Below are 26,355 nucleotides of genomic sequence, written 5' to 3'. Positions count from 1 at the left end.
GTGTTTGTTCTAATAAAGTGAAGTTCGGGATGCTATATACCGACAGCCGTTGCTTTTAAAAGGATAAACTGCACTGAAAATAAGATGTATATTTACTGAAGTAATTCACGTAACTACAACATTGCAATTCATATGAAAGCAACATTTTATTGGAAGTCTTGGTACCGTTATTCTGTTGTTAAGGTATGAAAAGGCACTGTAATATAAAGTGGACTTGTACGAAGCCAGGGACCTGAAATCTCGGAGGGAAAATTACTTGGACCAGCTCGGAGTTATCCTTGTATTTAAAATTCAAACACGCCATTAAACCAGCGTGTATAATAATATTATTCATAAGTGTTCGCCGACATGAATCTAATACAATGGCCGCGAATTAAAATGGAGTGCGGGAGATGACTCTCTTTTGTTTTAATGGATGCGAGCGCGCTGGGGCGCCATCTGGGACGCCGGATATTGCTGCGTCACCAAAGTGACATAATATTGTAATTGGCTCATAGCTCCTTCGCGCAACAATGGAGTGTGTGTACACGATTTGCCTTTTATCCATTCATATTCTGGTGCTTATTTATCTATACTTCCGTAACTATTCATCCTTATTTAAATAGATTATTTTAACGTCAACTTAATTCTTTTTACTAAAACTAATTAACAGATACCGAATGTACAGAGTAAATGTTGGTTGATGATAATGGTGATAATGATGATGATAATAATAATAATAATTATTATTATTATTGTTATTATTATTATTTATTTTCCAGAGAATCAATCCCATTCCGAAGCTTATTGTGTGGTTTCGTAACAAGCTGTTTTTTACAGTGATGAAATGTTGAGAGAAACAGAGATTAAGGGTATTTGAGAATAAGGTTCTCAGAAAAATATTTGGGGCTAAGAGGGATGAAGTTACAGTAGAAAGAAGAAATGTACACAATTCAGAACTGCATACATTGTATTCTTTACCTGACATAATTAAGAACATTAAATCCAGACGTTTGAGATGGGCAGGGCATTTAGCACGTATGGACGAATCCAGAAATGCATATAGAGTGTTAGTTGGAAGGCCAGAGGGAAAAAGACCTTTGGAGGCCGAGACGTAGATAGGAGGATAATATTAAAATGGATTTGAGGGAGGTGGGATATGATGATAGAGACTGGATTAGATTAATTTCAAGGGAAAAATTGTTCCGGGGCCGAGCATCGAACCCGGGACCCTTGATTAAACGTACCAACGCTCTACCAACTGAGCTATCCGGGAAATATACCAGACGTCGATCCAATTTTTCCCTATATATCCACAGACCTGACCTATATATCCCACAAAGTGGGCTGACAACCGTCAAGCAACCAACATTGAGTGCACTCTAACTTTGAGGTCTGTGGATATAGAGGGAAAAATTGGATCGGTTTCCGGTAGAGTTCCCGAATAGCTGAGTTGGTAGAGTGTTGGTACGTTTAACCAAAGGTCCCGGGTTCGATGCCCGGCCCCGGAACAATTTTTTCCCTCGAAGTTATTCAAATCAACTTTACAGGAAGTTATACCTGAAAGCTTGATTTGCATAATACATGTCTCTGTTCGTTAACAGAAAACCACAATTTAAGTCACACAGAGTTAGTGTGCACTCAATGTTGGTTGCTTGACGGTTGTCAGCCCACTTTGAGGTCTGTGGATATAGAGGGAAAAATTGGATCGGTGTCTGGTAGAGTTCCCGGGTAACTCAGTTGGTAGAGCGTTGGTACGTTTGACCAAAGGTCCCGGGAACAATTTTTCCCTCGAAATTATTCAAATCAACTTTACAGGGAGTTATACTTAAAAGCTTGATTTGCATGAGACTGGATTAATCTTGCACAGGATAGGGACCGATGGCGGGCTTATGTGAGGGCGGCAATGAACCTCCGGGTTCCGTAAAAGCCGTAAGTTAGTATTATTTATTTTCCGTTGGCTCAGATCATTTCGATAAGAATGTATATATATTTATATATACTACGTACATCTATCTTAGGAGCACCGGCGTGGCTCAGTCGGTTAAGGCGCTTGTCTTCCGGTCTGAAGTTGCGCTCAGGCGCGGGTTTGATCCCCGCTTGGGCTGATTACCTGGTTGGGTTTTTTCCGAGATTTTCCCCAACAATAAGGTGAATGCCAGGTAATCTATGGCGAATCCTCGGCCTCATCTCGCCAAATACCATCTCGCTATTACCAATCTCATCGACGCTAAATAACCTCGTAGTTGATACAGCGTCGTTAAATTACCAAAAAATCTATCTTAGGACCGATTACATACATACATACATACATACATACATACATACATACATACATACGCCTACATACCGCACACCGCAATCCCATCACTTTGAGCACACATAATTCTATGTAACATTTGGGGTGTGTTGACTTATCGCATCACTCGCGCTTTTGTTTTCTAAGTTTTAACCAACTGTAAGCCAAATGTCGGGCAATTCTATGACGAATCCTCGGACTCATCAACCTAAAATACGAAGTAGTTATCACCAATTTCAAAGACAATCTAGATAACTGTATAGTTCATACAGCTATTTGAAATGGTGGAATAAAACACTGTTGAGCTGAATATAACATGGTATTCGGATCTACCCTTCCCAATAAAACTAATTTTCAGTGAGTTTTCATCATTCTTAAACATACTCGGTAGCTATCAAATAAAAGTTTCACCATAGAATTAAAAATCACTCAGTTTCTAGCAACAAGTTACGAAAGTTTCAGTAGGCTACGGAATTGATATCCAATTCCCCGGTCCTGTATATCATTACCGGCTAAAAGGCCTTAAACTGTGTGAACAGCGTTACGCAAATCGATGAGATCCGAAGAAAGGCAAAGAGAGAGAGGAAATTAGAAATCGGCATATTGGCCGGATACACATCGGCTGACCAATAAAGAAGCAATCTGTTACATATCGATTTTCGATTGACGCATATATATCAGGACAACTTCCATCTACTTTCTGTGAGCGACAGAGATAGAAGGACGCAACAGATAAGAAACATACAGCGTATCAGACGTTAAGGCGATGCGCTACTCAAATTTCTAAATTACACAATTTTTTAGCTATAGAATTGAAATTTTTACTGAATATGCATATCAATATCATAATCACACATTGTAAATTTCAATATTACCTCATGAACACTTTTCAAAAAATTTATTTTTTTTTTTTCATTTTTTACTGAAAATCCTATTTCCAAAAAAATATATATATATTAATATAATTTCTTTTTGAAGATAACACTGCATATTGTGCAATGGAGCCGTACTACTCTAATTTGTAAAAAAAAAAAAAAAAAAAAGACTATTTCTTCATTGATCAAACATTAATAAAAATAATATTATTTTACGTATAATTCTCTAGCAATAAAACTATGCTGAATACAACCAATCAAATGCTCCATTTCACAACAGAAATATTAATGAATAAGTATGCCAAGTTTTATCACTCTACCTTTAACTACTGAGAAATAAAATGAATACTTGTCGTTGAAAACATAAACAATATATATATATTTTTTTAGATAATTGAATTTAGAGTTTTGATTACACATAACTTGTACATTAAAATATGAAAGTTACGTGTACTTATACTTAAGATACTGAGATTAAATTTTCACGAAACCGTTCACTTCTTAGTGTGAAAATAAAAAAATAGTAACATTTATAAAAATTCTACTTTTTTTCAGTAGCGCATCGCTTTAAAGATTAATTCTTCAGCGTCCTAAAGGCTGGGCGGAATCTCCTCATCGCCCTACCATGTTTGAGTGATTATTGAAGCTTTAGTTTTGTCCAGAGAATCCATTGTTAGTATACAGCTGAATAAAGCAAATTTTCCTGTTTACGCAAAGAAATGAAGTTGGTATGATATTTTATTGTTGAGATATGGCGGGTTGTATCAATAAAGATTTGCGAATTTTTCGCTAATGCAATTTTGTTTGATTCAGACAAACTATTGGTGGAATAAATCTTGTTTTTGATGACAATTGGGTGGAAAGTGCGTGTGGAAATTTAGAAATCTTCTCACTATTCGTGAGCTGCCACAAGGGACAAAGAGTACTTAACCATATAAATGTTTACAAGTTCAGTGAACCATTAATTTTGTTTTGACAATGAAACTCCTACAAGAACATAGCTGCAAATACATTTTGTGATTGGTGGAAATATACCTAGTTTTAGAGAGGCAAGTGTTACAAAAAAGTAAAGAATGCTAATGAACTTGGTTTCATTTCGAATATAGGTGATGCTTCAGGAGAGCAATTGATCCTTTCATTGCAGCTAAAGTTACAATCGGAATAATAGATGTAGGTATTCCAAGCCTCTTAAACACATCTTTCATGAAGTGAGTAGCAGTACCTCTTGCTCCGATTACTTCAAGCTCTTCTAGCTGGTACTTTTGGAGCTAATATGGAATGGTAGGATTGTAGATATTATTTTTTTTTCTTATCCACTTCTGCTGGCTGTTCCTCATTCGTTTCGAAACGCACAGTGGGATCAATTATGAATCCAGATCTTGTAGATTCCTTGAAAGCTATTATATCTATGCGCCGTGTACGGCCAGTGACGGAGAGACCATGTACTTCTTCAAAGGTGTTGTAATCGGAATCTTTAAGGGCAGTGGCTATAATTGATCGTACCTGGTGGTGTCTTGCGTTTCGCAGACCTTCGCCGTGCGGACAGGATCCCAGGACGTGTGCAAGAGTTTCAACCTCGTTGTGGCAATGCCTACAACGGTTGTCCTGAGATCTTCCCGGCACAGCACGTACTGCAGTAACATTTCAAGCCATTTTAATGCCATCGCGCCATTCGCTGTTGGAGAGTCCTTCGTGTTTACAAATCCATTTGTTGGCACTAGGATATTGTTTAAATAAAACTACGCCTTTCCCTTTCTGTGGATGACGACACCAAATATCAAATTCTCTGTTCCTCTCTGTTCTCTTCTTTGTAGCATTTAAGAAATGTTCATTCTTATGAAATTAGGCATCTTCTGGAACAATGTTCAGAGACTGGGCACATCTAATGCTCTCCTCATGAACCTGACGTGTTTGCATGATGTATGGGTTTTGAAGGCAGGTAGTACTTAAAGTCGTAAAAGTGAAATGGAATATTAATAATGGAACAACATGAATTAGTGCATTGGATATCACCAGTGGCGGTTCGTGGCTGAAAATGAAAGAGTGCTACAATATAGGAAATTCACTTAAAAAGAAATCGTTAAAATTTGCTTGATCTACTCATTAGTGGTGTAATGCGAAGTCCATGCTGCGCTCTTTATTGCTACAGAAGCTGCCAATTACTTTGGAGTTGAACCCTTCCATGTCGGCAACCAAAACTTTAAATTCGAATAGCATTCTGATGCATTCAGGCCATCTGTCGGAAGTTGAAGGAGTAGAATAGGAGTACAGCATCATTTAATTAAATTTTATTAAATATAGTACATATAAATAAGCAGGAAAATTAACATAAGAATAAAATAGTCATCCCTACATTCTGTGATCAGGACTTGTAAAATAGACACAAACTCTCAAATGGTACACTACTGCTCCTCAGAGATGTCGTGACGTCCGCGTTGTTTGTAGATTGTAACTCATCTACAAGTAGTCACTCACTCCTGATTAGTTGTAGATATTATAAAACGAGTCATTTCAAATCGCTGCTTGCTCTTGCAGCTCACATTGTTTATAATGGGAAATCATAGATTATGTCATACGTCAAGAGAATGTAAGCTCTTTGCGCATGTGCAAGGTTCGCTGCATTTCACTGCTGTTCACTGCGATAAGGAAGTCAGCACACATTACCGACTGGGACTTGCAGACGACGCACAAGCTATAGAATATAGATAATAGCAGTTCCCGATTCTTCGTATATTGGAGCGTGTAAAACGAATGAAAGATCAAAATAAGTTTACGCTAGGGACAGAAAATTAACTGTGTGGTGCTGCAGTACATAAAGAGCGGCCGCCAAAAATAGCTCTTCTACCAGAATTAATTCTTCGAAATAATTTTCCAGCGTAAAAGGAGTCATACAAATATTTCACGGAAACGATGCAGTTTCCGTAAGTAATGCTTAAACTCTTCTTGGTAACCCAAATATTAAAAAACAGTGTGAATATATTTCATCTAATTTTGGATTTATCCCCTCTACAATCGAATGTCTCTAAAAGACTGGTGTGAAATTGGTGGAGCAAATTTCGATAGTAAATAATCTCATCTCCAAAATGAATGGTCTGCAAGGTGATAATATAATCAGAAAGGTGTGTGCGAAAATGAACACAGTAATACAAAAAAACCGGTGGTTTCAATTCATTATGCAAAATTGCAAGAGTTTTGCTAGATGACAAGTGCGATTGTTATCAACTTGATGTAGAAATGGATGATGTGAAATATTTTACATGCGCCCTTGGTTTCAGTCGATGTTGGACGCAGTTTTTCTGCATATAGGGTTATACTTTCCGACACTCTGCGGTCATTTTCATTTGAAACTTTGAAAATGAATGTTGTTGCTTATTCCAGCAGGAACCGAAACTAGGCAAACAACATGCAAGAAAAGTAAGGTACGAAATTGATGTGATAAACAAATTAATGAAACAGTTATATATAGGGAAAGAAAAATTGTACGCCATATACATTTTCGGCATACTAAAACTGTATTCTAAAAAAAAATCTTTATTTCCAACAACTGAGGGGGTCAACGCAACAGTGGTCTAAGCCACTTTTAAAAAAAAGTAGAAAAATGAAGTTAAAATTATATAATTCTGGTTTTTCCTAGAATTCGAAAAATCAAATTTTGTTGGTGGTGGTGTACTGTGTGATGCTTAGTCAACTTAACTACTATGTTACATAACCTTTTATTAAGAAGTTTTAGATATATTATAGATTTTGTATGGCTTGAGGCTTTGATGTAGAATAATTCTTCTCGGGTTCTCAGTCAGGTGAGTTGGAGATTTGCTTCCAAGCTTTCGACGGCTAGCTCTGCCATCTTCTTCAGGGAATGAAGTGATGTCTTCCCACATCACTTCATTCCCTGACTGAGAACCCGAGAAGAATTATTCTACATTATATATTTTATTATGATCCTACAACACTTTTTCTCGGTTCGACCACTGTTACTCTGAAATTTGTTCGCGTGTAAGAAAGCATAATAAATTTGTAGGAATAAATGTTGGCTTTTTACATATAATGAAACACTGTTTAATTCTAATAGTTTCGTATAAGTTTTACAATGAGATTTTCACAATAATTTTCAATTATTGAGGAGCTCAGTACCAGAGAGATTAATCCCAAATGCATTGCATAATTTTTGTGGCTTTTAGGCAGCTCGTGCTATATTTTTATCTGCTTTAAAAATTTCTAAAAAAAAAAATAAGGGGGAGTATCCCACCTGTCATCTACATTCAGTGAAGTTATAGAAATTCATTTCTGTAGGGTGAAATTATGTTTCTCAGATTTTGTCACTTGTGGGATACAGTAGGCCTTTTGACAGTAGGCTCATTATTATTATTATTATTATTATTATTATTATTATTATTATTATCCTATACATAATCATGTAAGCCAAAGAGGTCTTCTTCATTCTCCACATTTTCTATTTGACCTTCCTCAGTCCTACTTTCAGAAATCACACTATTATATAATGGATGATGAACAGCAAAACATATTCCGAAAGGTCACAAATACCCTTAGCTTTATTTGGATTTATTGGCCTTCGTTTGCAATATTTTTGTATCAAGTTCCCATGTTGTAGATCAAGAGTGTGTTTGTCTTTTATCTTTAGTCCTTTAACAATATTTACATAACTATTCATGTGACTTGATACTGACTTCTCATTGGCTGTTTGGAGTTGGACCAACATTGCACTTAAACACAGAGGAACTTCTTTTACGGGAAAGATTAAATGCTTCGTAACAAGCAATATAATGGTGAATTGGTCTTCGTAGGAAGATAGTTTACGTCAGAATCAACAGATTGCGTCAATATTTAATTTTTCGCATTGGAGAGGGTTAGACCACTGTTGCGCTGACCCCCCTCAATTCATTTGCCATATTTCACCACTTTACAGACCCCTGATTAGAACGCTATGGTACCGAATTCCAAGTCTACTTGCTGTACGTACACGCAGAGAGATATAATAAAGGAGTGGTGTATACAGTGCCCGTGCGGGAACATATTGCCGACGCCTGGAATAATGGATGTAATTGCAGCAATTCCACAATAAATGTGCAACCAAACTCTGCACAGCACATGGAAAAGGATGTGTTGAATACGATGGTGAACAAGGAGAAATTTTGAAGTTAGTGTTGGCCTATTTAAGTGTGAATCACTACCCATTTAAGTGTTGAAAATTTGTGGATCTCTATATTTTAGGTTATTTGCTACGAGGAATACATTATTTATTTCATATTTTCTTGTATACTTTGTGACACTCTGTAAAATAACTCGTTAAAAGGTTTCTTTTAATGGATTTGAAAGGTGCGATTTCAAAATACTGAAAATGATTTGATGTACATTTATGATATTCACAGTACTGCCCTCAGATGGTCTCCGAAAAGCTACACGTAGGCTCTGATAGCCTATTCCTTCGTAGTTTGTTGTGGTAGGTAGGCCTATATGATAACTTTTGTAAAATAACATTAAAGTAAAATATTTATCGTCTCTCATTTTAATAGTAGCCTAGTTATATAATTATATTCTCAAAAAATTCTTGAAGTTAATACTCGTAACTATCGGTACATCCGTAATTCACACAAAGTTCCGTAGTATTGTGTCGAATTACTTAATAGAAAAATGGTTGTAAACTTGTAATTCAGGCTTGAAATCTGTATGCAATTTTATATTTAAACAAATGTTTTTCGTCTTGCTAATCCAACCAGCCCAACATTGTGAAGAAATTGAGTACCTAGGATAAAATTCTTCAAGTAAGAACACTAACCCAACATTGAGTATTCTGGTGGAGGGGCTGCCTCCTCAAAGCCTCCAGACTTGTTTGCTAATATACGATCCTCTTGAGCAGGGTTGCCTCTTCTGAAATTTTACTGCATTTTTTTTCTAAATGTCGCTCATGCAGTGACAACATTTTTAGCATTAAAATAACTTTAGAAAAAAAAAAGCGAGACGTCAATTTAGAAACGTACATAGTGTTGACTTCGAAAAAGCTTTTGATTGTGTCGACAGAAATAATAATTATTTATTTTAGCTGGCAGAGTTAAGGCCGTAAGGCCTTCTCTTCCACTCAACCAGCAAAAAGTATACATACATATGTATGAACTTACAAGCTACGAAGAATTCAACAATTTGATTTAGATAAGAGTTACATGTATACAAGAGTTATTTATGAATTAAACAGCAAAATACTATGAACTATTAATTAAACAATGAAATACAGGTTTTAATTTTACATATGTGAAAGAGCATATAAAATTGCAAGGCATTTCATCCCAATATTACTTCTTACTCAATGAGGTCCAACAGAACATATCATGCATGTTCGTATGCCATAGTTCATTTATGCAGGAACTAAGAGTGGTATCAACTCCTCCCTTCACCCCACACCCCCAAGACTGCCAGTGTCTCGATATTAAAATACTCTGGTAAAATTGAAGATGGTGGGGCACCCAACCACACGTGTGTAATTAAATCTTCACCAACCCAACGAGCTGGTTGATTTCTTTACGGTCCGGAACACAACTACGAAATAGGCCCGCCCATAGACGATTATCTAATATCTAAACATAATTCTTTATTATATATTAATTTTTAACAAAATAATCTGCCTTCAATGAGGGTGACCATAAAGATCCAGAATAAAAGCACGACAGAATAATTTAGAAAGACAAAAATATTAAATACAGGTAGGCCTATTGTTTAGTAAAAAATCCAGAGAAATGCAAACCCAATAGAATCATCAATGGCCAAAATATATAAGGTAATGTAATATTTGGATTAAATCCTTAAGAATATTCAATCAAATTTTTTGAATTTCAAAAAATCGGAGACCGAGTGCTTTTAAAATATTACATGTGAATTTAGGAAGTGTGCCACGTGCACCAAACAAAAGACCAGAAACACTCCACTGACTAGTGGGAATGTTATATTTCTCACTTTGGTATGGGATGCAGAACTCATATATGGATTTCTTTTCCTCATCAGTGTGTTGTGCCTGCAGGACATCCCTCTCAAACCGGATTGTAGGATTAAGAACTATTCCCTTAGATTGAGTCCTGTGGATGGCTACAATATCCGCTCATCTTTCGAATCTAAGGATGAAACGCAGTGGATCTCCTCATGTACCTCCCATCCACGACGCTTGAGGACATCAACAATGCAGGTCCCGGTCTTATGGTGTCGATTGTTGCGCAGCAGCTCCTTTTTTCGACAGAAGCCCAATACATGACCAAGAGTTTCCGTCTCGTTACAGCCAGGATGGCGACAGCGGGTTGTGTTGAAACGTCTGACGGGCACAGATCTAACCGCAAGATAGACTGCTGGACATTTCAATTACATTAATGTATTCTGATATTGATACATTTGCGTTTTATGACATCCAGGAATTTGCCTTGGGGCACTCAGAATACAGGATAACACCTTTGCCCGTATGGGGTAATTTACACCATGATTCAAAACTTCTGATCCGCAAGATCTCCCTCAATTGTCGACCTTTAGTGTTGGGAGCAATAGAAGACTTATTGATGTTTAGTCTACGTAGACTCAGTTGCTGTTCAAGGTGCAGGTTCTTTACAAAGTTAGGATGCATATCATTAATACTGTGAAGACGATTACAGATGTTATAATGTTGAATGCTGGCCTCCCACTTTATACAAAGAATTTCCAAACCTCGGACTTTTTTACTTGCGTATAATATTGAATTTGGCATATCGTCGGGCAGCATCATAATTTCCTTCACAGCACTTCTAATAATTTTGTCAAGATCTCGTAAGAATGTATCAGATAACTGAGGTAATGGAGCACATAGCAGAGGGTAAATCAAACCTGGCCACATATATTCGTTTATGATTTTTAATTTTTGGTCCGATTTTAATAATTTTGTTTGGACGAGTCCATCTAAGTCAGAAGATAGGTTTTTGATAGCCTTGTTTTTATTGAAGAAGATTTTTGTCTGTGAAATATTCCGAGATATCGGATACGCTCATTTTTATCACGCAACGAAGAAATAACATCCGTCTGTCATAACACATGACCATATAGGTCCGGAAAACAATTTCAAAAATATGCATATATGGAATAGAGAGAAAAATCAATGCAAGAGGTAGCAATCATAGTTCAATGTGCAATTTAGGAAGTTATAAAAAGTAAACATTATATAAATGTATATGTAAAATGCCTATGGATTTCTTTAAGATATTTAAACAAATATGTTTAATATGTTGGGATGTCATATCATATTGTGTTAAAATGTCAGTAGTATATTTATACGCAGATCCCCGGCACCAAAAGCAAACCCCTCACCTCCCATGTGTAATCAATTGCATTATACCTCTCACTCAAGTGAGGAACACATGGGTGGTAAATGACTTGTTTTTCTTGATCAACTGCTAAGGCCTGGGATACATCATTTTTGAACCGTACAGTTGGGTCCAATATTACTGCCTTTTTCGTCTGTCTATTAAGGTCAAATATATCCGCTCGTCTGTTACTGCCATCATCAGATATATACAATGTACTTCTTCATGTACTTCAAGATTTTTATTTTTCCTTAAATGTGAGGCAATATAAGAGCGAACACTATGATGACGTACATTGCGCAATAAATCTCCTTTAGGACATAATCCTAGCACATGACCAAGAGTCTCAGTCGCCTCACATCCTGGAGTTCTACACTGTCGTGAAGTCGTTGATCGCTCTGGTATTGATCTTACTTCTGCAGTATTGCATGACATTTTAATGGCAATGGTCCATTCTGATTACGATAATCCTTTTCTATCACTCATCCAAGAATTCACTTTTGGTTCATCTTGGAAAACTGATACTCTTTTTCCTTTATGCTGAACACTATTTAACTTTTCCCAACAACAAAATGTTGAGATAAATAATGATCTACATATGAAATCGTTAAAACTGTATTTTAAGATATCACCAAATACCTTACTCTGTCGACTGCTGTTTACTTCATTGAAATTTGATTATTTTTCCTTGCATTTGAACCAAATAATTATTTACATAACTTTTAATTTCTTCCACGACTACAAAATCACCTATCTCAAACACATTGCATACATAGTCTAATCGTTATTTACAAAACAAAAATGTTAAAATTAGCATTTTGTTTTGAGAGTAGGAATTTTTATTAATTTCTGTATAGTAAAAGTAAAGCTAAGTAGGTTTAAGTAATTTAGTGTTAACAGGTTGATGCGTAAGTTCCTAGCGTTTCTGCTTTGTTTCGGATTTGTCACTTGTTATTTTAATGTATTTTTTTTAATGGCGGGTACTTGACTTTTCGTCATTCACCCATATGAAAACAGTTCTGTAGACCAATTTACCGACAGAGGCGGTGCCCAGGGTACGTCATCCACGCGCGATGGAGATTTTTGATGGGATGCCAGAAGGGAACCGGAGCTCTCGAAAAAAAACTCCTGTTACCTTGACCACGGGCTTTCCCAAAAGAGTTACAAATCGGGGGTACAACGAGGATCGAACCCGGGTCCGCAGGATTATAAGTCCAGCACTCTAGCCACTAGACCACTGTGGTGGCAATATTTTAATGTCTCAATATTATGTTGCTGAATACGTCTTGAGTTTTTCAATTTTTAAGAACGTTTATGTTAATTATGGGCTAAAGAAAATGGAATGTCGAGTAGAAAAATACGGACATTTCTGACATGTTCTTTTTTTTTTACTAGGTTATTTTACGACGCCATATCAACATCTTAGGTTATTTAGCGTCTGAATGCGATGAAGGTGATAATGTCGGTGAAATGAGTCCGGAGTCCAGCACCGAAAGTTATCCAGCATTTGCTCACTTTGGGTTGAAGGAAAACCTCGGAAAAACCTCAATCAGGTAACCTCTCCCGACCGGGATTCGAACCCGGGTCACCTGGTTTCGCGGCCAGACGTGCTGTTACTTCACAGGACGTGTGGACGACATGTCCTTTTACTCCAGTTTAACCGAGGACTAAAGGCATCAGAGAACGCTAGGACCAATTGTGCCGTTTACGAGGAGAACGTCATCGGTGAAAGCATGGGACGAAAATGATTTTCTCCTTTTGAGGAGGATCATGTTGATATGAATAATTCTCAACGTTGAACAAGACTATCTAATAATATATTTTATTTACATTTAAAATGTTAAAACCTTGAAAACACGTTTAATTTTCTTTATAGCAGGCTTTCGAAATGCTACGTCCTTATTGACAATGCTCAGGTTGTATTTATGTCCATTTTCTAACAATTTTCAGTTATTATCGGATCTATTGGTGGATTAAATCAAATTTCAATCCGAAAAATCTTAACATATTCTATGTTCATTTTGGCCCGAGTGTATAAAACTCTGACTAGAGATTAACTTTGATCTAAGATCGTAAAATTAACCGAATTCAGACACACATTCTGTTGTATAATACTACCTACGATCAAGTGATCTAGGTTCAGAGCCGATATAAGTTCACAAGAAATGCGTATGGCAACACCGCCAATCAACTGAGATTACAGTTTCATGGTCACGCCGACATTGACTTAGTTCTGCGATCAATTACGGAACATAAACAACTTTAAAAGTAAATATACGCTACATAGCATTACAAATATATATTTTTATGTATCTTTCGTTCTGTGCAGAAGAATTACCATAGCATTATTCGTGGGTTTGAGTTTCCTCCTTTCTTTTCTTGTGCTACATTGTCTCTGTATATAATATCGCTTGTCACCTCATATGTTTGTATTTGATCATTTACACGTAATGTTCCCATCATTCACTTCAAAACACTCACCAAATTCCGCTGCAAAAATATGCGCCTGAGAGCCTTTAACCTTCGACATTATTATTCAGCAGGTACACTGTTTACACATGCTGCAGTAGTGACTGGCGAACGGAGTATTCAGCAGGTATTGTTCTCGCGAAGCTTAGACGACCTCACTCACACCACTCTGCTGACTCGTGCCTTACCCAAAACATAATAAATCATACGGTGCATGCCTGTTAGTTATGCAGCGTTGTCACATTATGACTCTGAATTACCCCAGCCACTGGGTTGAGGCAAGTACGATGTTTTTTTTAACAGAGAAGTTAGTAGTTATCTCTTTTTTTTTACTTCGTTAATTAACGACGCTGTATCAACTACGCTGTATCAACTACAAGGTTATTTAGCGTCGAAGGGATTGGTGGTAGCGAGATGATACTTGGCGAGATGAGGCCGAGGATTAGCCATAGACTACCTGACATTTGCCTTACGGTTGGGAAAACCTCGGAAAACCCAACCAGGTAATCAGCTCAAGCGGAAATCGAACCCGCGCCGAGCGCAACTCCGGATCGGCAGGCAAGCGCCTTAACCGACCGAGCTACGCCAGTGGCTATTTATCTCTTGCGGGAAGATAAGCTGACCTCTCTACTAGGACTGAGGCCGTCTACGTTTGGCAACGCTGTTATTGTGGGACCATCGGATCTGTGCCCCCGTAAGATATGCGAACTGAACCCTAATTCCTTCTCAGCCTCGGTAATTAATTTCTCTCCCTGCATTCCTATCTCTCTCTTTTCTATCTCTCCCCCTTTCTCTTCCCCACTACTCACAATTTTGAGCCTTCTTGCGGGACAGTTTATTTGCACTTACAGTCCAGTGTTGTCAACTCAACATGAATACTGCAGCATGGAATCACAGTCTAATATGTATTAGACTGTGACGGCGTGGTGAAAAAAATATTATTAAGCAAGTAATAGCATTTTGCGATGAAGAGAAACAGGTCATCTCTTTCCCATAAATAAGGCAACGATAAAAGCAGCTGCGATCACTGGTGAGGCTTATTTTATTTCAATTGATTACGTATTAAAATTACTTACTTCACTAATACTAATACAATATGTTATATAATTTATATAGGCAGGTCATAGCGCCTAATAAAGAAAATCAGGAGAGAGGGAGTCTGTGCAGGAGATGAAAAGTTAGAATCACCAGGGAAGAACAGACCAAGGAAACCTTTAATTCTTGTAGATCATATGAACCGATGTATATTTTAAGAAAAAAAAAAAACACACAAGAATGTAATACCTTGCAGAAAGAAGTTCCGACATTCAATAAATTACTCAAATTACTGAAGGTTGTGAGAGAAGCAATAATTTCCAAGGTAGGAGAGAAACGCTACGGAAAGTGATTCGAGACATGCGATTTTGTTTAAAAAATGTAGAAATACAAGATGTATTTTGATTGAAAGAAATGATATTGTAGCATGGAGGACCAGTTATTTATGGCAACGTTTGACGGAAGTTTGGCAACATCCCTATTCGGCAAGGTTCGTGGCTTGCTGTTTAACGTGGTGGGAGGAAAGCGGGTGGAATGGAGTGAGTACAGGCATTAACTTTTCCAAGAACGACGACAGCGCTGAAGGGGCACAGATCCGATGGTCCGACAATATAAAGCAATTCAGTTCTCGGACGAGGCCAACTGCATAACATAAACATCGAGAGCATGTTGATGCGACTTCTTTCCCCTGAGCTGGGGTCGTCTAAGTTTGGCGAGTACAACACACTGTTTACGCATGCTACAGTAGATGCTGACTGGTGAACGAATAGTAAATTTGAAACAACCGTAACGCACCCTTTCGGTCCCCAACAATACAAGCCTACGCAGAACAATGAAATATATCAAGAACTCTGTACTTTGTGCACTTATTTGCAGTTAACGCATTATTTTATTTTACACTTACCCTTGTGCATGATAATTTATAAAATTTAGTTACTCCTATTAACATACACTGACATGAGAATATTCCGTAAATGTTATTGTTATTTATCCATCTGTATGTGAGTAATGCCAACCTTGTATGAAACTTTCTATAATTACGAATTTATTGTAAACTTGTCTGTTTTGCTCCCATGTTAGATCACAACTGGATAATATTTTAAGTACCACTAAAACATGTTTGCAGCAATAATATTTATTGTACTATCATACCCGAATAACAGGACGTGGCACTACTTGGATCTGTCTTTCTTGCAGAGAGCGGACCTCGCTGTGGCGTCGATGACCATCAACTACGCACGGGAGAGCGTCATCGACTTCACCAAGCCGTTCATGAACCTCGGCATTGGCATCTTGTTCAAGGTAGCTGCAGATAACGCAGTGTGTTCTTGCGTGAATATCGGAAATCGCAGAAATCTCATTCTTTATCAGCAGGCAGAGCATTTTCGTTCCCAAGCAAGTTAGGAAAGTTATCGGTTAATACAGCCGTGGCGAAAATGTGATCGTGCGCCGAGCCACTGTGTAACCTGCAACGTGCATAGCACCTATGGAGGGAGGCGGACACCCGAAGGGAAAGTGAAGCAACTGTCTGACTTATTAACGGATTTTCATTTTCCTTACGTCAAGCACTTAAATATAATTTTATACAGTACAAGGCTACAAACTAATGTTTAGTACGTGTAACGAAGAAAGAAATGAACAAGAAAACATAGGACACATTATCACAACCTAAAATTAACTGTCTTCAGAATGTCACTACGACAGAGTTTCAAAATCAGAAATTATGTCACTTACTGCAAGTCGTAGTTGATCACGAAGATATTTATCTGTCAGTCGTGATCTAAATTTGGTTTTTAGTATTTTCATTGTTGAAAATATTTTTTCACAAACGTAAGTTGTAGCAAACATGGCTTCAACAGAGCAAGCGAAAGAACGAAGCTTCGGATATTTGTTTTTTGGCAAAGATTTGAAAAGTTCAACATTATTTTGTCAAGTCCTTACATCTAGCTTTCATTTAACATCACATTGTAAATCTGTGAGTTTAAATTGAAGATCTAACCGCACTATTCGTACATATGATGAGAAAGGATCGACGTGCAGAGATGATAATGATAATGATAACGATAATAATAATAGCAATAATAATAATAATAACAACAATAACATGTGTTATATGTTATACAACCGTTTTCCTCGTAATACTTGTGAACAATCATACATTTAATATTCTCATCATATTTGCAGTAAAAAAATTGCGTCCTCCCATCCTACTTGAAACTTTCGTTTTTGAAGAGGTACATGATTTCGAGAGAGACATTGTGATGATACGCCACTCGCAGGTCAAAGACAAATACAAATGGAACGGAGTTTGACTCCAGTGAGTGAGAGGGTGGGGGTTGGGGGAGGTAGGAAGCAAGAGAAAAGCATAGCTATCATTGCGAGCCACAATGTGCTCGCGAGTCACATTTTCGCCACGGCTAGGTTAATATATCCTGGAATTTTAGGGTTCAAACTCTGACCCTAAATGCTTACGTCAGGACGCTACGAGAGGCATAACCTAGTTCGTTAAATAATAATAATAATAATAATAATAATAATAATAATAATAATAATAATAATGGAGCATAAAAACTGTAAAGGCTGGATCACAATAAACCGGGAACGGAAACGACAACGAGAACGGAAATAAAGTTAAAATAAATGTATTTCACAATAGTTAATTGTGAATTCTCACATTTAAATATATTTATTTTAACAATATTTCCGTTCTCGTTGTCGTTTCCGTTCCCGGTTTATTGTGAACCAGCCTTACGTGTGATTGCTCATAAATCGAAATGGTTTGTCCAGCTACTTTTTAACCATATAAATGCACTAACACTGCGAAACTAGCTCTGTACAAAAAATTAGTGCTACATATGAAGAAAATATAATTAGATCGATAATAATATTGAACTAATACAATGCGTTCGAAGCTCGGTCGGACCGTTATAACATAACCTAAATAATATAGGCCTAAGCAAGTGTTAGAAAAGTTTTAATTAGGGATGATGAAATAAACAAGAGAACTATTAATTAAGGCTGATGAAATAAAAAATAAACATGAATAATTTTAAAAGTAACCATTTTTAAAGTACAATTTTCAAATTTGAATGTTTTAGTAATCCGACCGAGCTACGAACGCACTGTATCCAGAATATATATTATAGAACATAATAGTAAACGTGATACACATTAACTGTAAATATTATATATATATATATATATATATATATATATATATATATATATAATATACACAACTAATTCATTTACTAAAATCAACTCCGTTACGGTGAACAAATACATATATTCTGAGCTTATGAAATTCATATATTTTACTACAACTGCCAGTAAAAATTTCTTTAAGCTTAATGATCTTCCTACGTCACATGACGTTACAGGGACAAATAATAATAATTTAACAAAAGTGAATATAGGCTACAAATTAGTAATATTTATATTTTTCACAATATATACAAATAATTCATGTATCAAAACTTATCCCGTTGCAGTGAACGAAAACATATATTCTGAAGTTATGAAATGCAAATCTTTTACGAACATCACATAAAATTTGTTTAAACTAAGAGAATGTTCATTCTACGTCATATGACGTTCCAGGCGCTTATTTATAATACATTACAGCATTTTTATTTAATGACCCCACAAGTACCTGCTTGCAATTCTATCCTGCTTATGCATCCACGTGACGTAATAGATGTACCAGAAGAAACTACTCGATCCGCTGTACGTTTGGGAACAGAAATGCACTGCCTGTTTATCAGTCACACAGATTTGGTTAGAGCAATGGTCTTTGACCCACGAGCCTCCAGAGTTATTTTGAACATGTAACATAATAATAATAATAATAATAATAATAATAATAATAATAATAATAATAATAACAATAATAACCATCACAATCGTTTGACTATTTCACTCATGTACCAATCCATCAGCTGAGAATAAGAATACCTTGAATTTCAAGCAGAGACATCTACCGATGCAATATTGTCGATTTCATACGTCACAAACTTTTGTATCGTGGCTACGAGAAAGACAAGTTGCGGCACGATTAGGAGTCACGTGGTTATCGTGGTCTAGTCATGGCCATCTTGACAATCGCCTAATATAAATACATGTTCAAAGTTCTAAAAAACAAAGGAACTGCTATATTAAACTCATGTTAAACGTGCATTTATATATAAACTTGTTCAATGTTGGCCATGTTATGACTAAGAAAGAATGTGACGTCGCGCCGAAGCCTGTCTTTCTCGTTAGCCACGCTTTTGTATTGTGTAGAGTTCCTATACTCTACAGGGCGGGTCATAAGTCACCGTATCCATAGATATTTCTTATTTCCTTATCTAATCTAATCTAATCGGTCTGTGTGAGCTCCATCATTCTCTATGCAGAGCTGGATACGTCTCCAGGTCCTTAAAGACAGCTATCACAGCGTCTTTCATTTCGTCGTTTGATACCGTCTGGCAACCTTTTTTCTTTTATTTACCCCCCACAGGCTGTTTTCCGGTGTTGTCAAATCAGGACTTCGTGGAAGCCATGGTAATAGTACTGGTAGTCAGTTCAATTGATCCAGCAACTGTATCACGTGTCCAGTCTCACGACTGGTCGACCACTTCGGGGACTGTCTTTGACGCTGCCAACAATGAAAGCTCTTTTTTTCCCAAGCTAACAATGTTGCTTTCCTTGGGGGTGGCCTTACAAACCTCCTTTCAAACTGTGTCATAATTTGTTGCATTATCTGCCCCGTGTGCTGCCTTTCGTGGACCCAAACACTCACAACCAACAACTCTTAAAGCGAATAATTACTAGTATCTGCCATCTTACTCAACAATTCCACTATCGTTATTCAACTGTTATTATCACTGCTACCAAATGTTTTTGTCATTTGTTATCAACTGTTTTTCATTGTTGGCACACCCTTTTTTCACCAGGTTTAGTAATTCTACAGCACATTACATTGTATATATCAAAGTGTACGGCGACTCATGGCCCGCCCTGTATAATATCTAAGAGAAGACTTGAGACAATGGCGTCAGAGATGGACCTGTCTTAATGCATAGTATCTAGTAAGCACTTACAATGGTTTTGCTTCTAGTAAGTAGAATGTAATAGGTTTTCCTTATTCCTCGGTGATAAAGTAGTTATACTTGCAATGGCTTTTAGAGAATCCGGAGGTTCATTGCCGCCCTCACATAAGCCCACCATCGGTCCCTATTCTGAGCAAAAGATAAAGTAGCTATAAAAATAAAAATTATATGTAATTTATATATAATAAATTATAGGCCTATCATCATCATCATCATTATCATCATCAAAATCATCACGGTGTGGGACGGTCGACCCGTTCCGCTCCCATAGAAATTTGAAATAGCTTATGTGGTCCTAGTCTTGATCTGTCTATCGAAGGTTTCGGCCTTCTCACGTTTCTTCGTCCTATCGGTTTGTAGCTTAACATTATTTTTGGAATCCGATCGTCTTCCAACCTTTCCAGGTAATATGACCAGTTGTAATACAAGCAAACAAGAGAAGAAGCAAACTAATATAGGCTACAATAAATTATATTATACAATAATATAGTGCTCTAATTTTACGAGCAAACTACGAGTAGATTGCAGCAGAACCCCGACGTAACTTTCCTGCGTATCGTTCTTGCATTGGCAGGGGGAACTCAATGGGACGGCTTGCACAGGTAACACAGCCCATCACGGCGAGCTACCAAACTCTTAAAATTGAAACCATACATCACTATTGTCCACAAACTGCAGCCAGGTTATGATATTCGGTTAAATTTCTGTAATTGGATGTTGCTGAACGTTAATGATAGAGTAATAAATTGATCCACACTTAATAATCTTTTCTAACGAATCATGGTTCCATTTACATGGTCGCACATACATATAAGCCCGATTTTATACACGAAACTCCCTTGCATTACGAGAAAATTGGAGTATGATCCGCAATAAATGCATATAGAGTAATAAGGCCTGTATTTTTTTAGAATATTACAAATGCAAAACGGTACAGGAAGGCATAGCCGCGCCATTTTTTTAACAACTGACTGACACAATGTCGATCTGGATATTTCCAGCAAGGCTCTGCCACTGCGCATATAGCTAATGGGTCATTAAATTCAGGAAAATTTTGAAGATAGAGTAATTAGTAGGGGATTATGGCCCGCACGGTCCCCTGATTTCACAGTATTTGATTTTTATTTTTGGGGAACTTGAAAAATGAAGTGTTTGGAGCAAACCCCCGAACATTAGAACTGAAAACAATACCAGGCGAGAAAGTGACTCAATTTTGGTAGATGAATTCATGCGTGTGATTGACAATTTCCTAAGATGATGCCAGAAATATGTTAACGTAGCAGAATAATATATTCAACATCTCCTGTCATAAGATGCTTGCTTATTTTCATTGTAATTTTAGCTGTGATTGTGAGAATTTGAATCAGTTGCGGGGATATTATATCCGTTTCGCAGAAAGTTACCGCTGTAACTGGTCCGTTCGCCAGCCGCCGTAAAGCGGGTGACATGAGCAAGAAATGCATTGTATAATAATTAATTATGTGTTAAACTTTTTAATATTTACATATAAAAGTTATGGTTTAACTTCTCACAGGTAATTTGTTTTTCCACGTTCTTACCATTCAATGATATCAAATCAAACACCTTTACAAAACCAATACTTTCCCTTCACCGAAGTTCATCTTACCATGGGTGGGCAACTCGTGCTCTCAGTGTCAACACAACCTCAGTGCAGGTAGAACGGACTCTGTACTAGCTGTAGTGTCTGTATGCGGTTCTTGCAAGACGCAAGTTTGCTCGCGTCTGCAGTAAGTGGCTGCTCGTTTTAAGTGAAAAACAATATAATCCCCAGATCATTTCTCTTTAGTGATAAGTCGAAAGAGAAATATTTTTTTATTAAAAAGGGAAGTAAAGCTTGTATTATGTTCTATTACACTTTCTCACGCATGACATTTTGTTACAAATAAACACAATGAAGGTTTTAGTAAAGAAATACTGTCTACATCTGCTTTAGAACAGCTAAAGATAAAAATTGAATATCAACAAGATGAGACTGATATCAAATATCGTTAGCACGTTGTGCGTGCGAGTTACAGAATTGCACGACATATGATCGACTAGCTAAGAGCATTTCTGGATAAATTTTAAATGTGGCAGTATCATGTAGAACATAGACAACTTCACTTTCTTTGACAATAAACTATCTTGAAGAGTGATAAGAAAATCGTATCAAATATAACACACTACTTCAAGACCTACGCAGAATTCTCTGATAAGTTGGAGAAACAGTGACAATTGACAAGGAATCGAGATTTTTTTGAAATCCTTTTGGCTTACAGCCGATAGAAGATCCTGAAAGTTTATAGCTTGAATTGATAAATCTACAGAACAGCACGCCGGCACCGCTCAGATTCCAGCGAAATCAGGAATCGAAATGTTCGTAATTCTGCCTAAGTCATTATTTCGAAATATACCCTTTGCTTCCATATATACTGTATGTGCTTGAGTCAGAGTTTAATACAAGAAATAAGTGTAAAAGCTCTCAATGTACAGAAAGAGCTTAGAAGTGTATTTCATCTGCCGTGACATGTAAAAATTAGTTCCTTGAATTTGTGATTGTTTGCGAATACAGTCTATTACCTTTCTGAGAACAGAGGAATACTATTTAATGTATGAAGACTTGTAAATTCTCGCGTTCAATGTTTCAAATAAGACATATAATAATAAATATTAACAAATAGTGTAATAATAAATATAGTAAGTGTTGCAGCTATATTTGTTGTGTCTTGAAGCTGTTGTATTCAGTTTGTTTTTCCAGTACTAAACTAATTTACAAAGTTATTAAATAATATAATTTTGTTGTGCGTGTTTAGGTGCAGTCTGTCTAAAATTACAATAATTATTGTAACATGCGTCATTCTGAAATTCAAATCATGGAGCAGATATATCACGATCACCTCCACGAGCCGCCAGAGCGCACCATGGCAGTGAATTGCTTTTGCAGCGAAACTACGAACAAGTTGTAACCAACGAGTTAGATACTATAGAGAGGCTAAAGACCTCTGATAAGCGCTCCCTGCGGAGGACATCAGTACTATGGATCGTTCCCTAAAAAACATGGCGTCTATAGTACCGCCAGCCTCCGCAAGGAGTGCTTATCAAAGGCACACTGTAACGAGTTGGTACATGTATTATATTTTTCAGATACATCAATATTTAATTTAAACATTTCGCTATAGGTTTTGTAAAAAGCTGATTTATAAATGAAAAAGTAATAATTAAGACTTTAAGATTTCCAAAAATGTCTCATTCCCTCGGATTTAAATGAAATGTACCGTAAATCATAATATTCGTTGCTGGATAATTAAACCCTCTCAATACAGGTACCATTGCCGCAGAGAATTATAAGATAAGACGGACTGAGCATAAGCGAAATATCTGTATTAATAAGTTTGTACCATGAAGAGTTTAGTATTTATTGTGTTTATAGGGCCTACTCCAACTTTCTTTTTATTAATGCGTTAGGGCTCTTTTTGTTACCAAAGAGGAAAGATAGCACTTGCATCACACACAATTTGTCATTATTGTTCAAAATAATGTAAGAACAGTTTTATTCTGCAAAAGCCTCTCCTTAGTTGCGAGACACGTGTGAGATCAATGCTTGTTTCAAATTATATTAGACTACACGATGTCTCCATCACGCGACAATATTTGTTTCAAACTATATTAGACTACATGATGTCTCCATCACGCGAAAAGAAGTGTACCTAGCTGTGGCTCCTGTTGTTTCTGATAACAATGTTAATCGTAAGTATCTTATCGTTTCAATAAATGTGGTGAGTTATGATCATGAGTAACTTTCTATTAGTGTCATTCTTTAATTATTATGTTGCATGCTAAGAGATTATTTGTAGTTTTAATAATTTCAGTTTTCAAAAGTTCTCTGTGTTAATTCCAATTTCAAATGAATTTTTCTCAATAACTTAATTACTGGATATTTTTTTAAATTTTCGCCACTACCTTTCCTATATTTTACTCCTATTAGTTACATACGTCGTCTCTCTTGAAATCACCTGGTGAGCACTGAATTACATGATTTCATATTAGGTTAGACTAGCTGTAAGGTAATTAAATTTGTGACGAAGTCAAAAAATTATTTATTTTTCTTCTGCCGATTAAATTCATCCGTCTTTAGGTGCTTTGCTTTGGTTGCATCGAGTATAGCTTGTAATTTAATATCTGGGCTACATTTAGTGAAACTAATAAAACATAGGCCTACAGCTGTTATAAAACGTAAAGTTTTGTGTGTATTTTACTTTTTACTTATTAACATAGTCTTAATATGTAACTCAATTCACAATAATACTAACTTCATCACAGTCATTTCCTACAACATCCGAGCCACGCCCCTTTGTTTTGACTAACCGAAACATGGCGGACCAATGTTCAATTGTCTTCAACTTTCTGAGATCTTTGTCCTCTCTATAGTATCTAACTCGTTGGTTGTAACTGCTGCGGCTGGCTCCGTCTGTTTTTCTCTCTTTCAAGATTTTTTTTAGTGCTTTGTGAGCACGAGTTGCCCATCCATGATCTTACGCAACCATCCGGAGGTAGAATAAGAATAATGCACTTGAAATTGAAAAAGAATAAGTGAAGGAAGGAGTATAATTGGCATGTTGAACTCAGTTCTTTGGAATAGAAATATTTTAAATAAAACAAAAACCCTTATTTAAAAGTCAATGGTGCAAAGTGTTATGTTATACGGGGCACAATCTTGGACATTAGACAGAATAAATTAAAAGAAATTATTGGCTACTCGAATGGAGTTTAGGCGAAGAGCAGCGAGAAAATCAAGAAGAGAAGAAATTTGGAAATCAAATAAATAGAGAAATTATGGAAGTAGAAAAGGACATTATTGAAATAATTGAAAAAAGGAGATTAAAATGGTTTGGACACATGAAGAGGGTGAAAAATGAAAGAATACCGAAGATGACGATGGAGTGGACTGCGGAGGGAAGGAGAAGAAGAGAAAAACCAAGAGAACAATGGTTCGATGACGTCAGAAGGAGTATGACTAGAAGAGAGCTTACTGAAGAAGATGCTGAGGAGACAGAAGTGTGGAGGAGTACAATTTCTTTGGGTGAAGGATAACTACCGTATTGTAGAAGAACGTTAATAAAAATGTATCATTATTTCATATCCCAGTGTGTATAAACAAGGGGGGGGGATCGTTTAAAATATGAAGGAAAAAATATTAATATTTTTATTATATACGAAAATTTACCAGGACATTACGAAATATAAAACTAATTGACCTTAATTACATTGTAATCATCGTGAATTGTGAAAATCCTTGTTCTCATACTGCTTGCGGGAATGCTTTAGAATAAGAAATTTTGTATATTGCTTGTCTCTATAAATTACTGCGTTTCGTAATGTCTGACAGGCGACATAAACATTGCCAGCAGAGGAAGGGAGAAAATTAATTGCTATTCAACTAATGGCAGAGGTCACTTCCGAGGCTTATCTTGAAGTTGAGCGGTCTGAAGTGTTATAATTTCAAGATAAGCCTGCAATTGACCTCTGCCATTGGTTGAATAACACTACATTATTGACAGTACGATTAGCTGCTAATATAATTGCATTTCCTATTAACTTTATTAGGGAATACAGGCCCATTTTTAAGCTATATAAAATTAAGACTATTAATTATAACCCAAATTGCACCATTATTTCTAGAATCAGCAGTAGCTATTATTACTCCCTTTTTCTGCCGGCAATGTTTACGTCGCCTGTCAGATAATAATATGAAACGCAGTATAGTTACAACAGCAAGTAACGCCATCTCCAAGTCCCTTATATACCTCCATGGCGTGTAAAGGGGATACCTTTACGTTACTAATGTTCAAATTAAGTGTGCTTCTGTATAAACTTTACGAAAAAATTGAAGCCTCCACTCCGAAATGTAAAAAAAAAAAAAATTATACATCTATAATATTAATGAAGATTGCTTTGTTTTGCTTCAGGAAATAAACCATTCTTAGAAACGCAACATTGCCATTTCACTGTCTAGTACGGAAACCATGGAAACGAGGTTTGGGACAGTTGATTAAACAGTCTGAATTTCCAACACACAGAGTTCCAAGTAGGAACATTTACTGCTTTGTTAAAAACATACACGCTTTCTAATTTCCCTAGCATTCAGACAGTCTATTGGTTTCATCATCGAAGCGGAAATAATAATAATAATCAGTTTGCAATTGAATCTGGTTGTGGTAATGTAGTCTATACTCTCTGAGTTGCTTGCAGAGCCATCTGGTTTCTCTTCTACAGAAACATAACTG

General features: G+C 36.5%; 1 protein-coding gene across 3 annotated transcripts in view; it reads left to right on the top strand.

The window, feature by feature from the left end:
• Positions 1–26,355, top strand: part of LOC138698374 (glutamate receptor ionotropic, kainate 2) — a 546,735-nt gene that overhangs the window by 464,221 nt on the left and 56,159 nt on the right. For all 3 annotated transcript variants that reach the window (XM_069824247.1, XM_069824245.1, XM_069824246.1), the window contains one exon: positions 16,179–16,283. In XM_069824247.1, the coding sequence (XP_069680348.1) occupies positions 16,179–16,283 (105 nt within the window). The remainder of the gene's footprint in view (positions 1–16,178; positions 16,284–26,355) is intronic.

This window comes from Periplaneta americana, chromosome 4 (assembly GCF_040183065.1).
Source record: "Periplaneta americana isolate PAMFEO1 chromosome 4, P.americana_PAMFEO1_priV1, whole genome shotgun sequence".
Taxonomy (NCBI): Eukaryota; Metazoa; Arthropoda; class Insecta; order Blattodea; family Blattidae; genus Periplaneta; species Periplaneta americana.
The sequence above is the reverse complement of the archived record's forward strand: the minus strand, read 5'-3'. Positions and strand labels throughout refer to the sequence as shown.